Source organism: Pseudorasbora parva, chromosome 9, assembly GCF_024679245.1.
Source record: "Pseudorasbora parva isolate DD20220531a chromosome 9, ASM2467924v1, whole genome shotgun sequence".
NCBI lineage: Eukaryota > Metazoa > Chordata > Actinopteri > Cypriniformes > Gobionidae > Pseudorasbora > Pseudorasbora parva.
The window spans coordinates 19462598-19480599 of NC_090180.1; the positions used below are offsets into that span (position 1 = coordinate 19462598).

General features: G+C 36.2%; 1 protein-coding gene across 1 annotated transcript in view; it reads right to left on the reverse strand.

Moving 5' to 3' along the window:
* Positions 1-18002, reverse strand: part of tbl1xr1b (TBL1X/Y related 1b) — a 36503-nt gene that overhangs the window by 11211 nt on the left and 7290 nt on the right. Inside the window, exons 3-11 of the mRNA XM_067454267.1 lie at positions 15264-15364; positions 11361-11506; positions 11065-11272; positions 7127-7259; positions 6885-7026; positions 6696-6759; positions 6524-6621; positions 6371-6431; positions 742-863 (exon numbers count right to left, since the gene is read on the reverse strand). Coding sequence (XP_067310368.1) covers positions 742-863; positions 6371-6431; positions 6524-6621; positions 6696-6759; positions 6885-7026; positions 7127-7259; positions 11065-11272; positions 11361-11506; positions 15264-15321 — 1032 coding nt within the window. The 5' untranslated portion in view covers positions 15322-15364. The remainder of the gene's footprint in view (positions 1-741; positions 864-6370; positions 6432-6523; positions 6622-6695; positions 6760-6884; positions 7027-7126; positions 7260-11064; positions 11273-11360; positions 11507-15263; positions 15365-18002) is intronic.

An 18002-nucleotide genomic window follows, 5' to 3' on the forward strand; every position in this document is an offset into this window, starting at 1 on the left:
TTATTGATATTTAATTTCTGTTGCTCAAACGGTAGAGCCTGGTGCTAGAAACACAGATGCCTTGTGCTAGATTCACAGGGAATGAATGAACTTAAAATTTGTAGCTTAAATGCAGTCTAAGGGGTTTTAAATAAAAGTATCTGTCAAATGCAGAAATCTAAATGCATTTCAATATTTTTTATTTCAAATATTTTCAAAAATTGTATTAAAACACCTATTGGATTTAATGTTTACTTACACATTTCATACATATGAAAAACTGTTTAAAATGTGTATAGAATACTTAATGGTTCCCAAAAAATATTAAGCACTGCTTTCAACATTGATGTTAATAATCATACTTTTTTTTTTCATCACCAAATCAGCATAGAATAATTTCTGAACGATCAAGTGGCGCTGAAGACTGGAGGAATGATGCTGAAAATTCAGCTGTGCCATCACAGGAATAAATTAGTTAAAAAAAATTTTTTTGAAAAATGTATTTTAAATGTTACTGTTAAATTTTTACTAAACGTTTTACTAATAATTTCTTTCTGTGTTTTGGTTTTCAGCCTTGGTTTCCTCCTTTTGGTTTCGGCCAATAATTTTTATTTCGGTGCATCCCTAATTAAAATGTCTCTAATAGTATTAAGGACACAAACAGTCAAAAAAATAAAAATAAAAAAATAAACAGTAAAATAAGCCAATATTAATATACACACTCTATATGAAATAGTAGAATATCTGATGTAAGTGTCTTACTGTGTGGCCCTGGAATGTTTTGACTGGTCTGTCCTGGCCCAGTTTACACACGTGAATGCACATGTCCGTGCTGCAGGAGGCAAACGTGTTGTTGCTCTGCCAGTCCACGTCCAGAGCTGGAGCTGCAGGTGACAAATGCAAACCACATCATTCTTAAAGTGCCCATATTATGCAAGGGATAATGTACATCCAGACGGTTGTTATCGCAGAATAACCCCGACATGATCAGGACCGCATTGTCAGGAGCGTTTGTGTAAGAAAAATAATATATTATATTTTAAGCATAAACTGGTCGACACAAGTAGTATTTTGCCTCTTACCCCGATTTCGCGCTTCATGTAAACGCATTTACCTGCTTTCTGTCGACTTATTGAAGTGCGGATGTGTGATAGGTGACAAAAACTAAAACTTCGAGCAGATTTAAATGCATCCAGACAGAGCGAGCTAGCGTTTCGCATGAAATAAGGACATATATCACAAATGCAGACTCTTAAAATTGTAAAGATGTGTTCTCATCTCATGCAGCAGAAGTAGAAGAGGTTCAGTCAAAACGCTGCATAACAGCATTAGAGCATATGAGCCGTACATTTCCCGCTGACACAGTGCACGCTTTATTTAAAATCACAACTGACGTAACATTTGAAAAACTTAGTCAAATATGGACATTATTATTTTTGACGTCACTACAAGGAAATAACCCGGTTTATTAATAAAGTCATGTAAATGCTGTTTACTTGCATTGTCAGTTAACTGGTTTGCATGTAAACGGGGAAAACTGATTATTTCAATAAGCTGATTTTTTGAGTTATCAGCTTACTGGTGTGCATGTAAACGCACCCAGTGACAGTGTTAAGCATATAAGTAGTACCGGTCAAGATAACTCGTAGTACCTGGATACAGGGCCGTGCACAGACATTTTGAGTGGCAGTGGCCCAAAACAAAAAAGGGGCACTATAAGGGGATTGAGTATGATCTTAATATAGAGAATGAATAATAAACCTTTTACAATCATACTGTAAATACAATTGTTATGCGCTAGTGCTAATTAAATTTATGTTGTTCTAATTATTCTTACAAAAAGTTGATTATGGGCTAATTTGATCACTTTTCTATTTAATTTCTTTATTGGAGATTTAAGTAGCAAATGAGAATCACAAAAATTATTGAATATATTTTGAGACAAAGGTCTTGTTTATGATTTATGTAAATCATACGCAACAGTTTTTTAATAACAGAATATGTAAACTATGGCATTTGGGGTAAAAGGCATATTTAACATGATAATAAACAGCTAACTTCCATTTGTTGACATGACATGGGTAAGATTCAGCTTAAGTTGGGTGTCCAATCTTATAGAGGTAACATCATATTTATAATAAAAATCTGATAATAATCATATAATACAAATATATTTGGTTTGTTACAACGAGAAAACTTTATTAAATTACAATGGGATTTCATTCATTCAGTGTTTTCAGATTATATACTAATTACTTATGTATATTTGTCATTCTGAGTATATACATATATGACAAACATGGACATGTAGTATACTTCCTTTTATATTAATTTAGAAAAGATAAGAAACGTATGGTTGTTTGTCAAATGGTAGACATTTGAACTTGGAAATAAATGTAAAAGACTTTACAACAGTGTTAAATTAGATTTCCCGTGTATATTTCCACCATGTACATTTCCTTGTCCTCAGTAGAGTAATGTGTCTTGTGAGAGGTTGTTAAGCCAGCCTATCAGAATTTAGCAGTCTCATCCCTGATTTGGCTGGAATTATAACATATTATACGTTGAGTTGTGTTGCCAAGTGAGCCGTGGAGCAGTCAGTGCGGGTATCCGAGCGCAAGCAAACGAGACGTTGCACATGTGAAATATAACGTCGGCGCACATCCAAATAAGCTTATTTTAAATGCAAAATTGATTTCCGTTCGCTCGAAATACTCTCATTTGCGAGACGAACATTTCTCCACAAAACTCAGTTCACGCGCGCGCGAAATGCCCTTTTGCGCGCTCAAAATATGATCTTGCGCGCGCAGAATTGTGTCAGAATAGTAACCCCATACTAGAGGGGCACTTTAGCCAATGAGGGCAAAGGGGCAGTGGCTCTAGCCACCGGGCCACCCCCCTGTGCACGGCCCTGCCTGGATAAGCGGTGTGTTATTCAACTTTGGCGGTTGTTATCTGGGAATAACATACCGCTGGAATGCACGATTGACCAATCAGAATCAAGTATTTCACAGAGCCGTGTAATAAGCTATTTTAAAGGCTCCTGGCTGTGTTTTGGAGGTCTCAACAACAGGTTTACATGCATCAAAGTGCTTTCATTTTCTCATAATATACATTGCACATCATCACAATGTTAAAAGACTTGATGGATGAATCAGTCTCTCTAAATCCCTCATTTCTGTGAGCTGCTGTTCTTTGATTGGTCAGATGGCCCAGTTGGTTGTGATTCATTTACCAATTACAGTGCACATTGGAAAAAAACACCCATTACCGGAGTGGTGCGGAGGCTTCCTAAAGCTCAGCGATTGTACACACTAGGGATGGGCATTTTCCCAAAATATTGTATTCGAATATTTGGGCTCATAAAAATCGAATCTTCGAATATTTGTTTATTTAAATTAGGTATTTTGAGAAAATGAGAGAGATGCTTCTTTTCTTTTTCCCTCAACATGTCGTCACCATTTCTGAACAAGCTTATGATTAGGCAATGTACACACACGCTTACGTTATATCTGAATGTTTTTACAACATTAAACAGTGTGTAAAAGTGCCTAAAGAACAAAAGCATTAGAAGCTCAAGGAGCGTGAACGGAAAGAAACACTTATAAAGCAGAGCGCGTCAGTTAGCGTGCAGAACGTACACACACACACACACACACACGCCTACCGACGTGTGTGCGTGTTTAATATGGCTTACGTGTTTACTTTGTATTGTTTCACATTTCCATGTAGAGAGAAACTATAATATTATTGGATTATGATATTATTCTTGGCCCCTGGTGAGAAAATGCACCACTGATAGGCGTTGGTGAGACACAGATAACGGTTAAGTGAATTTTGAGTGAAGCACTTTGTGTTTTCTGTTCACAAACCCTCAAAGAATTTTAAAGGAAGCTTGTCCCAGTGGATTTAGTTATAACTGCGAGATTTAGAGGGATTTCTCATGGGTTCACTGCATTTACAGCCAGCAAATCAACGCAGTAAAATTCGGATAGTATTTTTAGTTTTCGAATGTCAATTACAGATCGGATATTCGACTACTCGTGCACACCCCTAATACACACTGTAAAGACACTAATGACAACACTGATTTTACCACATTAATCCAAGCGTGAATCCAATGATGAAACATTGGAAGAACTAGATATATTTAACCCGAACCTTTATCAGTAGTACGACTTGAGCGGGATGTTTTTTCAGTGATATGCTACTCATTTTGAGGTACAATATGAGATGTTGCAGCTGTATTTCCTAACCATCAGTATTTACGTGAGTAATTTAATTACATCAACAAAGCATGTGAATACTGTATCATTAAAGGTGCACTATGTAGTATTTTTGCAGTAAAATATCCAAAAACCACTAGGCCGGTGTTATACATTTTGTTCAGTTGAGTACCTACAATATCCCAGATGTTTCCAACTATTTGTAAATTGTGAGAAAATTGCTATTTTAACTAAGGACAGGGACGTTTCAGCATTGCGCTACCCTCAGTTTCGGCTTTTATTTGGCAGGAGCGCATTACTCTTAGCAGTGTAAACAAGTGAACGCACAGAGTAACGTCATAACATTGTTTTAAACCCACTTAAATGTATCTAATATGATAAACAGAGCTGCATTATCTTAAAATCATAACCGGAAGAGCGGATCTGTGCAGGCGCCCGGCGACTGTGTCCCGTCCCGTCATAATAAAAGTCCCGGTATTCGCGAGGCGGGTATTTGTTTAACAATCGCTCCAGCAGCTGTGCTCAGGTCCACAACACTCGGTCCTGCTCTGCTTTAGACTACAGTAACGTTAATAACCGCATGCATGAACGTGATTTCTGCCCGAGTCCTATTTTCCACCGGCTGTGATGAGAAGACCACATCTCCCAAGATGCTGCGCTAACACTTTGCGTCATCAAACTACGCATTTGTTTTGAATAGGCGCCCTCCAGTGGACGGAAAGTTGCATAGTGCACCTTTAACTGTATCAATAAGAGTGCATACATTATCCCAGTACTGAATGACTGATGTAATTAAAATTTGAAAAACAAAAAAATATTGCTTCATCCTTTATGCTCTGGCCACGCTGTAAGAAAGATTTGCGGACGCGCTGACGTAGAGAAAATGCTTGGTCTTTTTTTTTTTTACTTTATTTAAAGCAAACAATCATGTTGATCGGTATTTAGACTGACCACAAGTAGGGTATAATATAGCCTCATGAAATCATGTAAATGTGAAGAAATAAAAAAAAAACCTGATCAGTGGAAAGAACTTACAGTTCCATTTTTGCAAATGAAAAAAACAAATAAAAGCCATTTGTATGGTGTGGCTTTTGAGTTCCTAATTCAGTGCTAGTCATATTTTTAAAATGCAGTTTATTGGAAATATTGGTCTTTAGTTAACATTAACATCAAATTGTGTGCAGCCTACATTACAATAACTGTCCTGGTAAAGTGCAGCATTAATGCAATTGGTCAAAGATGTGTTGTTAATTGCATTTTGCTGAAAAACAAGTGTTCTAGAGCGAAAATGTTGCCTATAAATAGTATTGTATGCCTTCTTGTCAAACCCTCTGGAATCCTCTCAAGCGGAGCAATTCTACATTCTGATTGGTTGCCGCCGAACCGCATCATAGCTCATCATAACCATGAAGTTGACCTAATATCAATTTCAACTGTCAATTCCACGAGGGAAAAATTGTCAGAGCTCCCATTGAAAATGTATGACTTCCGGACACTTTGACGCTCTTGCCGCCGGCAAACGAGAACGTACAGTTACACAATATAAAACACAAAACTATGTATTTTAAACGCCTGGTACAAAATAAATTCATCAATAATTAATAATACTTACAGGTTGTGATTCTGAAGAGCTCAAGATTTAATAAGCAGTCATCAGTAAAATGACATGTTTGAAATCGGGCAGACAACTTACAACATTATGCAAATATAATTTCTAGTGACGTAGAACTGTCATGCAGTAAGATTCAAAACAAAAAACATCTCGTTTGGGTGTTTCAGAGTCAATTCTTTCTTGGAGACAATAACTTTATTTATGGTGCACTTTTGACTTTACCACTTTTTAGAACATTCACATTCACAATACACGCTGCGTGAAAGGGAATATTTGAAAAACTGACACATCTGGACAACAACAAAGATGTTTTCTATCTAGAACCAAGCCAGGTGGAAAACTCTTAGCTAAACGCTTGCAGCTGCTCTTGCACCAAAATACTCTCTCTGAAGGTCCTTCAGGTCACATTACAACTGATAAGACTGTGAAATCCAGTCATGTTTAATGTCAAGCATTAATTAGTGTATTTAAGGTGTCGCCCCAGATTAGCATGAATGTCAAGGTCTGTCATGGTTAAATGAATGTCCTGCTTGTGATCATTTTTGTTACTCACCAGAATGGAATGGAAATTGCTGTTTGGCCTCTCCTGTGTGTGCGTCCCAAATAATGGTGGTCTGAAAGGTGAATATTCCCATTAGCATCTCAATTTAATCACATCAGCTCATTTTAACAGAGTATGATTAACAAGCATAAGATTATATTGTACCTTATCAACACCGGCGCTGAGAATAAAATTTCCTTTCTTGTTCCACTTTAAAGCAAATATAGGACCTTTGTGCTGCCCCAATGTACTGGCAAGATTACCTACCAGTTATAGGACACGGATTAGATTTAGGCTGATTTAACTGATGTTAGCAATAAGAGTGAATGAAGCTCACCATCTTTAGTCCATATCCTGGCAAAGCCATCATATGATCCGGTGGCTAGAAGTGTTCCTTCACTCTGTCCAACACGAGCGAGAGAGAAATATGATTTCAAATAATTTATTCTGTTTAGGAAGTGAGAAATACATGTGTAGAGAAAGAAGCTCATGCACTATGATTCATAAGCGCTAGTCCAGCACTCACATTCCAGTCCAGTGAGGTGACGTCTTTGTTACTGGGTACATCCTGCCCCCCCTCCCGAATGCAGTGGCGCAGCACCAGCTGAGTGGATCCTCCCGCGGTGCTCTCGCTCAGGTTCCAGATACGTGCAGTCGAGTCTCCAGAGCTGATAGCAACAACCAACCACAGAGAGTATCAACCCATTTGAAACGTATTATGCAGAGACATGCAAAGCAAGTAAACCATAGCTTTAGCTTGATACTGACCCAGAGGCAAGCAGGTCGCTGACAGGGTTCCAAGCACAGATGAAGACCTCAGACTCGTGGCCCCGCAGCACCATGGCTTTATTGGCTGGGATCTCCACTGCCCTGTCCACCTCCATCATGTCTGAGTGGTGGTCTGTCAAAGGAAGAGGCAGACACACTTTCAGCAGTGTGTGACAAACCTAAACCCAGCCAATATGCATAGTTTATGTAAATGTGAAGCCATGGTGCACCTTTTTGTGTTCTACAAAAGACAAAAGGTCACACAGGGTTGGAACAACTGTCTGTTTAACCCCATGTTATCTTTTTAAAACATTGGAAAGCAACACTCACATTGTGGTGCCAAAGGTATTCAGGGTGAGAATGTAACAGCCAGTTGTTTAGCAACAAACAACCAATCATACAATGAACAGCTCTTGCCTCATTAAATATTGATATGCTTTGTGTAGCCACAGATACCTTCACCCCCTGCATTTCATTTCAGCATTCAAGAGAAAAACCAAAATGTCAAACAGATGGAGTGAAGAGAGTTTTATTCAGTTATTTAGGTCAGTGTAGTTACTGTTAACTAAAACCATCAAAAAATGTAAAATGTCAGTTAACTGAAAATAAACAAAAAGTGGAAGCTAAATAAATATGAAGCTAAACAGAAATATGAATATATATATAAAAAGGACAACAAAATGGTTAATATAGTTAAATTATAATTAAAACTAATAACATAAAAAAAACTAAATCAAAATATGGGTAACACTTTACAATAAGGTTCATTAATTAACATTAACTGCCTGCATTACTTAATATGAAGTAATCATGAACTGAAGTAATCATGAACCCTTATAAAGCATTTATTCATTTTTGTTAAATGTTAATTTCAACATTTACTTATACTTTATTAAAATCTTGTTGACATTAGTCAATGTACTGTGAACTAACATCAACAAACCATGAACAGCTGTATTTTTTATTTTATTTTTTACAATTCATTACAGTATTAATAACATCGCTACTTTGAGATCTAGTGGAAATCTTCGGCGAAGCATTCTTGGTTATAAACCACAGATATTAGATCAAACAGCGCTAGGGCTGTGCAATATATCGAAATTATCAAAATATCGCAAATGTACATATCGCAATATGCACGCAATATCTAATTGATTTTAATAGGTTACTTCAACATTGTGAAAAGTCTCCTGGGCACGACTGTTACTAATGACTCCTTGCAGTCTTGTGCTGTCTGCTATCTGACACACACAGCGAAACGTGTGAACATCCATGCATTATGTCATTATGTCAAGTGACAGACGGCTAATACAGTAAACCTGATGCTGTTTGTCAAACAACAGAAGAACAAGAGATAATCACTCAGTGCTCTTGAATGAATAACCTTTGTAGCTTTATTATGTATCAGTGTATATTTTATTCATATGAAGACTACGGTTTTTATTTTTAATAACAAAGATTAATACAAATAATCGTCCACCCCTAGTTTAGGAGTCTTTGTTTACCTACATGTGCTTGATATAAAGTTTTAGGTTGATATAATTATAAATAACCCAAGTCAAGTAAAGAGTTTTTGGTATTTAAATATTTGCATTCAATTTTTTTGTTTGTTTACATTGATGTTAAAATAATATTGTCAGATTTGCGACATACATTTTTCAATATCATTCTCAGAACGACAATATCATTCTCAGTTTTTAAATACTTTTTAAAAATATAATTTAAATAGATTTTACACACTAATAGCAGTATCGCATATCGCATTTTTCTTCAATATCGCACAGCCCTAAACAGCGTTGACGTGGAAACCAGGAGAAACATTGAAACATTCAGGGATTTCAGTCCAGAAATCATAAACATTCACCATGGATATATAGTTAATTTAGTAATTCATTTTATTTGGATATTTACTTGAACACTTATATTGAAATTTTAGTGTCCCCAACTGAGCAAGCTAAGCCAAAGGCGACTGTGGCAAGGAACCAAAACTCCATTAGGTGCAAAATGGAGAAACCAGGCTCTGTCGGGTTGCTAGTTCTCCTCTGGCCTATTAACAAACAGTGTATGATTATTATCCTGGCAACTTCATACAGAAGTCATATTAAATATGAATATTCGAAGGATTGGAGTCATCAAGCCGCAGAAGGGTTTATTTAGGATAAGTAATATATGAAAAGAATGCTTCTTTTAGTTCAATATGAAACTATAGAAGAACAATAGTACATATTACTAAGAGTAGAATATTTCAATTTAATAATAATAATAATAATTCATTACATTTATATAGCGCTTTTCTAGGCACTCAAAGCGCTTTACTGAAGAGTATTAATGTAAACCATGCCTGCAGTCTCCCTCTCATTTACTGAAGCTTTCGCGCCTCGATCGCCCCCCGGTGACCGGTCCCAGTATAGCCTCCCCTCTGTGATTTCTAATGGACGCGAGGCAAACTAAATAATAAAATTACACTTCAAAAAATTTCCCCCAAAGTTAGTTTATGTCACTGAAGGCAGTTATCATCACGATGATTTCATTTCAGGTGTTCGTTTTAAAAATAAGTTTAGTTTGAGTTAGTTATTTGATGCTATAAAAACGGGGGGTGTGACGTCATGATTGACAGCTGAGACTGACGGCTTCTCTGAGTGAAGTTGTCACTGAGGCACTAACGGACTTTTTTCGGAATTTTTGGGAGCAGATTGGAGCTTTAGCTTTAATTTCTACATTTCCATAACTGTTTATTTCACACCAACATAATTAATTGTTCTGCATCTGCGAGAGTGTGGGCGGGCTTTTGATATCGCAACTGTACTTCCTGCTCTACTTCCTGCGCTCTACTGCGCAACTCCGGTCCCGAAATCGCTACTGCGCAGACTCGGTCCCAAGATGTCCGCGCCGTGCAAGGCTGCCTGAAAGCTTCAAATCTGACAAGCGGAAACGGATGATGTCGAGTCGTCCATATTTTTTTACGGTCTATGATGTAAACACAGTCATAAACAGTTCAGGAAGCAATGAAGATTGAGTAACAGGAACAGTGTTCAGGATCCATGAGTGTGGCAGCTCTTAAAGGGACAGCAGTTATTTGTTATTCGAAGTCAAACTACAAAAAGACAAACGATCACACTGCTCTTGACTGATCAACTTGTGCAACTTGGTTTCATATGACGCTATTTAATTTTTTACAAAAAACATTATCCAATGTTATTTTAAATTTAATTAGCCTACTTTGCGTTTTTTATTCAGTTTCTTACCTGAATGTTAGACCTACCTGAAAAATGAAAGCAGTCTATTTAATTTGTATCTTTTATTCTATTGCATTTATTTGTAATATGTTTATTTGTTCTTATTTTATTACTGTCTTATTTTTTATTTGTCTTTTTAAATTAAATTTACCATTCGAAATCAAGCTTACTTGTGCTGTGTGTAAGCTATTGCAACACAATTACCCCGTTTTAAAAAATACATTGAGTTAGCAAATATTTGTGAGAATTTTAATAGTTATTGATCAATGTTTATATATGAGAAAAAGCTTAAAAGTTTTATCACATAAAGTGATCTCTTCTGAAGAAATTTTTGATGATGGACAAAAACATTTTTTATATAAAAAATATCTAATTGACAGTATATGCAGCGTTTTCCTCCCCGTGGAATCGAAAATAGCATTGAATATCAATGTGACATGTTTTGACTCCACCCCTCAAAGAATCGGAATCAAGAATCGAAAAGAACCGGAATCGAAAGTAAGAATCGGAATCAGAATCGTTCAAATCAAAATGATGCCCAACCCTACTTATAGTTAGCAGAATAGCTATCAAAATGAAGCACTATCCCAATTAATTTGTTGTGACCTCAAAGTCACAGATTGTTCTGTTTCATGGTCTTAATATAATTTCTTTATGACAATTCTGTAAGTATGGACTGCATTTATATAGGTGTAAGCTTACTAGACAGCGCGTGAGATCCGTTCTCGTCTCCATTAGCCGTGTTCTCTCCGTTCTTGGCAGCGGCGGCCGGCGTGGCGCTGGAGGCTGCAGCTTGCTGTTGAGCAAGCTTATCCTTATACACCTGCTGCCTCGTTTGCACCACGTCTGGCATCACTGCATCAATCAATGACAGCGACTCGATTGGCCGCCCATCAAACAGCGTACCGTCCTGAGAGCAAAATCATGTCAGATCGAGCATCTTGTCGCATGTTTAATTGGGAAGCTGAGAAATATATAATTCTGGCACCAATGCTGACCTCATTGATGCTGACTTCAGCCTCCACGTACTGCAGGCCTTTCTGGATGATGGAGATGAGGGCAGCAGGGGGCACTAGAGCGCCGTTGATGTTGGACTGGCTGATGTGGCTCTCTATGCCAAAGGTAAACGCTGAGTGGGAGAAGCCTGCAGGGAAATGGAAGAGCGTTCTTGCTAACTTTTAGGAACGTATCTTTGAATAGCTTTGTACTTTGGTATTAAGTCAAAGAAATTGTCAAAATGTTACCTAATCAACAAATCATTCTGCAATACTGACCCAATACGGTCAACTGATTTCAAACAAGGGTTATTACATTTACATTTATTAAATTAGCAGAAGCTTTTATCCAAAGAGAGAAATACAAAAAGCGATTACTAACCCTTATGTTGTTCCAAACCTGTAAAACTTTTGTTCATCTTGGGAACACAAATTAAGGTATTTTTTTCTTACTGTCCACGGAGTCTTTATATGTGTATAAAAGCATATTTAGATTTACTAAAGAGTGCAGTTCCAAAAAACGCTGATGGTGGAAAGCTCTGCATGTGATCTACTGACAACAAGCGAATTAAAGAACACAGACACAGCCGGATCCTTTTTTATAATGACCAACATGATCTACCAAGAGCAGTGCAAATTAGCATCTGGTTTAAGACAAGCATCTGTTTTTTTTTTTTTTTTTTGGTGGTAAATAACAGAAAAAACTGCAGTAAATTGACAAGCACAAACCTTAGTAAATCACCTTGCATGTCTGAAATGTAAACTCCTACAAATGCATATGCAATAAGGTCAGATGAAAAAATAAATGTCCACGTCTTTTCAGCGCTAATTTTATTCGCCTTTATTTAGCTAATTGCCTGTCTTTAGTAAATCCTGACAGTAGTTTAACACCAAAAGTTAGTAAATCTGTGCTGGTTGCAGGCTGTTAGTAAAACGGGCCCTAAATCTATTAATCATATAAAGTGATTGTGTCTCTTTAAAAAAATGGACTGCACTGCTCAATTCAAAATGAATTTGTTTCACGACCTCTTTATGAACTTTTTGAAGCATCAAAGTGGTAGTTGCGTAGCTGTCAATGGAGTGACTGAAATCTCTCAGATTTCATTAAAAAGATTGTCATTTGTGTTCTGAAGATGAATGAAGGTCTTACCGGTTTGGAATGACAGAATTTTCATTTTTGGGTGAACTTGGAATGTTATATTTAAACAAAATAAATGTTAACTAGAGCATTAAAAGAATCTTAACATTTTATCTCAGCTAGTTGCCATGGCAGCATTTCTCATTTTCATTTAGTTTAACTTAAAGTACTAAATCAACTAAAACACAACATAGTTAAAATTAATAAAAACTACACAGACATAAAATAAATTAAAAAGTCTAATAAAAATTACAAAACCAATTAAACTACTAAAACTTTAAAATTAGCATTCAAAATATTAAAATCTATAATAGTATATACTAGTGCTGGGCAACGATTAAAATGTTTAATCGCGATTAATCACATGATTTTTCTGTTATTAATCACGATTAATTGCAGTATGCGCAAAATTCAATAATGAATACACAAGTGCTGCTAAATGAACAACGGTGCAATAACATATGGTTTGCAAACACTTTAAACAAATAAAGTGCTTTTTACAGCAGTTAAAAGTTATTAAGTTACAATATTTCTTGTAAATATCAACTTAAACATTAATTTAATCAAATTAAATTAAATTGGTGGTATACATATATTGATTCTGTAGTAATAATATTCTCATCAGTGTTCTGTCAGCTTTTACATAGGCCTACCTAAATCTGCATATTTGTGATATTCACCCCAGGGCGTTATTTAATTTTATAAAGGCCATTTTTTAAAATCGTATTAAATGTATGCATCATCTTTCATGTTAAATTCTTACATTTGATTAATACATTTAGTTATAATAGTAAAAACACTATAGGCTGTTACCAATCAAATTAAATAATTTAAACTGCAAAAAATACAGCTGCAATAAATAATGTTATAAGATTGATGTTCTAAATAAAACATGCAATCATACTTTTAAACATAACCGTCAATAGGGGGCAGCAAGTGATCGTCTTCATAAGTGAGTCATTGAGTCGTTTATTCAAATGATTCATTCAAAACGCTGAATCATTTAGTAACAAAACACCGCACTGAATGTTGCTTTCCTCTGGAACTATTTTCGTCGGTGAAATGGAACAAAAAAGGTTGTTTGGATCTAAAATGTAAGTACCTTAAAGGAACACTCCACTTTTTTGAAAATAGGCTCATTTTCCAAGTCCCTTAGAGTTAAACAGTTGAGTTTTACCGTTTTTGAATCCGTTCAGTCGATCTCTGTATCTGGCGGTAGCACTTTTAGCATAGCTTAGCATACATCATTGACTCAGATTAGACCATTAGAATCGTGCTCAGAAATGAACAAAGACTTTATTTTTTCAAAAATAATATTTGTATTATTTAAAACTTGACTCTGCTGTAGTTACATTGTGTACTAAGACAAATGGAAAACAAAAAGTTGTGATTTTTTTAGACCAATATAGATAGGAACAATTTTCTCATTCCTGTGTAATAATCAGGGAACTTTGCTGCCATCCCATGGGTGCAGTGGCCGGCACCAAGTTTGTGTAGTTGCAAAGAATACACTTTTATGGCAGTAAATCTGTGATTATTACGCAGGAATGAGAAAATAGTTCCTAGTCATATCGGTCTAAGAAACTCGCAACTTTTAATTTTTCGTTGGTCTTAGTACACGATGTAACTATAGAGGAGTCAAGTTTTAAATAGGAAAAATATTGAAAGTCTTTGGGCATTTTTCTGAGCGCGATGCTAATGGTCTAATCTGAGTCAATGATGTATGCTAAGCTATGCTAAAAGTGCTACCGCCAGATACAGAGATCGGCTGAATGGATTCAAAAACCCTAAAACTCAACTGTTTAACTCTAAGGGACTTGGAAAATGAGCCTATTTTCAAAAAAGGTGGAGTGTTCCTTTAATATTAATTAGGCTACTTGTTTATTGAACTAGGCTACACCATTCATGCTACACAATTCACGATAGAAAAGTCGACTTGTGTTATTAACAATATAATAAATCATGAATATCAACAACTACAAAAAACTCAGTTTTACCCCAGTATGTTTCTTCTGTGAGTTTATATTACTGCTCACTTGTTTTGATCTCCACGAATGTCTCTCACAAAGAGACAGGCAGCGCGAGCCTCAACGCGACTTGTTAACATACCAGAGGCAGAGATACACTCATCAATCGCTGTTTAAATTGAATATAATAAAAACAAAACAAAAATCTGAATCATTCTCACGTTTCTGGTTATTTTTTATATTTTATTTGTCCCAGACAAAGAATGTCAAGCCCTTGGCTTAGAGACAGCCGTGTATTCTCCTGTGACCAATGGTTTGTCTGTATGTGTATTCAGAGGCAGTGAGCAACGGCCTTTCAAACAGCCTATAATAATAAATAACTATGTTAATGTGTGATAAAAATTGTCGGCGTTAATTAACTAATGTGTTAACGCGATAATAATGTGTTAACTTGCCCAGCCCTAGTATATACATTATTATAAAATAAAGGTTTCAAATGCTCAATTGCATAATTGTTCATGTTAAATGTTCAATAGTTAAAATAGTAAAATAGCTTTCCCTGAAGAAAACATGGATGATATTTTCCTGAAACACGCTGTCAGCATGATGTTGCGGGGGTTGCTGTTGTCCTGAGTGTTTTTCAGGCTGCTATTGTTGGTTACTAGATGGTTGAATCACTAATTAGTTTTTTCGGAAATGAACATGGCACAGGACAAAAAACTACCCCAGCATTTGATATGAAACAGGATATTACACAGAGCTGTTAACTGAAGTGAAAAGAGGGTCGATGAACATACACACCTGACTCTTGCAGGTATCTGTACACCAGGAAATTGACCTCATCACTGCTTACGCTCATTTTGGATCCTGGGTGAACCAAGAGGTCAGGGCGAGAGTGGAGCCTGGAATAAAGATGTGTTTGAGTTAATGTTCTCTACAAACAGCATGTAGCACATCAGATCAACACTGGACACTTAAAAAAAAAAAAAAAAAAAAAAGAGAGACAAATTAACACTTATTTCTGAAGTTTAAAATGCATCATGTTTCCACAAAAATATTAAGCAGCACAAATGTTTTCAACAATAATAAAAACAAAACTATATTCCAAAACAATTTTAAAATCCCATTCTTTTTACTTTTATTTATTAACAAAAAATAAGTCATGCACATTACATTTAAGGTTGAATACATTCATGTTTTGTTTTCTTTATCATCTATAATTTTATTTTAATTTGGCCTGTTGCTTTTTAGCCATTTGATAAGGTGAAAAGCCATACGAATATACTAGGGCTGTCAAAATTAACAATTACATTTTTTTTCAGTTTAACATGTTCAAAATATTTAACGCAATTTACGCAGGATCTTTTTTGTTCATAATTTGGCTAGCAATTACATCATATGATTACACTCTTACTAGGGCTGGGCGATAAAACGATAACGATAATTATCACAATATAATTTCCCTCGATAAAACGATAAGAACAGTTCGATAAATTCTCGATATAATGCTTACGCGTTATGCGTAACGTTGCGAGTGCGTAGTGCAGACCGGGGTTCTGGGTGCGGCACGCGCTGTTGTTTACAGTCTGTGGCTGACAGGCTTGGAGGATCGGAGTGAAGTGGATAAAAATGAGCAATAGTGAAGAAAACTCAGAGCCCACGACCAGCTCGGAGGAAACAGATATCGTTGACAAGTTAGTTTGCTCAACTTCAGTGGTTTGGAGATATTTTAGCGATCCCATCTGACATAAAACGGAGCGGCGTGCATGGGCTGCTTATCATAGTTTCACCACGCGGAATTTATTATCGTGCTTCTTCGAAGTTCTTCCATATAAAATTAAGCCCAACACAGCGGTAAATCTATAAACTACATTCACGCACAGCAGGCTTATTACCTTGTTAGTTGTAGTGGGTGACTTGCAAGCTAACGCTACCAAACTATAAATCAGTAAAACATCGGACTTGTACTTCGCTATCATAATTGTTTGTCTTTGGTGATGTATTAATGACTCAGCATCGCATGTATCAAAAGAGAAATAATTTCATCCGATGTTTAAAATGAATAAAATAGACTAGACAGAGCTCTGGAGATCTGCAAATACTGAACTTTGCTCTCTCTCCCTCACTCCCGGCCCACTGTCGGTGAGGTGTGTGTGTGTCGGCGTCAATGAGATGGGCGTGTGTGTGTGTGTGTGTATGTATGTGTGTGTGTGTGTGTGTGTCAGTGAGAGAGAGCGATGCACAGTGGACCAATCCACTGTGATGCAAGAGAGGGGGGACTCAAAATGCTTCTTTACTTAAAACGCTTTTCTTTTTTGCCTGTTTGCATTTTTAGTGTTTTACTACTTACACAATTAAGTGATGATGTTATTGATATACAGTGCAGAGTAAAACAAAAATGCTTACTACAATTAATATTTTAAAAAATCTACCTCAGTTTTAATAAATTGTTCACCTGCTTGGGAAGTGTTTATCATGTTTTGACAATAAAGGATAGTTTAAAACCACTTTTTCTTTCACTCATGAGCAAAAATATGCCTTTAAATTTTAAAGAAATAAAAATGTTACATTTATCGTGTTATTTATCGATATCGACAGATATGGAAAATTATATCGTGATAATTTTTTTGGGCCATATCGCCCAGCCCTAACTCTTACTAAAGCAAAAATATTTCTAAACAAAGCACTACAAGACAAGAGAATGTACTGTCTGTGAATGTCCTATCTTTGACGCACACACAACTCACAGACAGCGAAACCCCAGTATCCAGTTCAGCACTGGGAAGATGAATCTGTATTTAAACTGGTTCATTAATGAAAGACTGAGAAAAGACAGACAATGTATTTGTCTCATGGGGATGAAAGACAACATTTCCCAGAATGCTTTGCTGCCCTGTGAGGCCACTCCCAAAGCTATTCCTAGGAGTCAGATTACATTAATCGGGATGAATGAGCTGAAAGAGATCTTGTGATGAGAGCTGAGGTAAACGCGACTGCGGCATGCGCATGTTCAGTCTGGCGCATTTTCAGTCCATGCCTTTGGAAGCTTAACTTTCATAGGAATTCATTTAAGAAGTTGAAACATGTAAGCTCGATCATTTGAATATACTCCAAGGTTTCTACTGATACAAAGCCATATGCTAATCGCTGAAGTAACCCTTTAAACAAACAACAACAGAGGTATGCCAAAATGCCTGTTTGTCAAGTATAAGAGCAGCCTCAGAGTTAAATAACGTCTTAAATGAACTTAAAGAGTGAAACATTTTCAATTATTCTATTATTATTATTTTATTATCAGGACCCACCTATACTGCTCCATTGTATTATATGCCTCTCCTACTATTAATCCAATATATAAGAATAAACCATCTAAAATGCTTTAAACAATCACACTACTAAAACTAATTGTAATGTAGTGATTTAAATGATGTTTGCGATTTCAATCTAAGGAGTGCCACTTTAAACATGTGTGACTTTAAAAAACACAAAAAAATGCTTGGGCCTTCACTTGAAGGAACGGCATTACGGCAACGTGTGAGC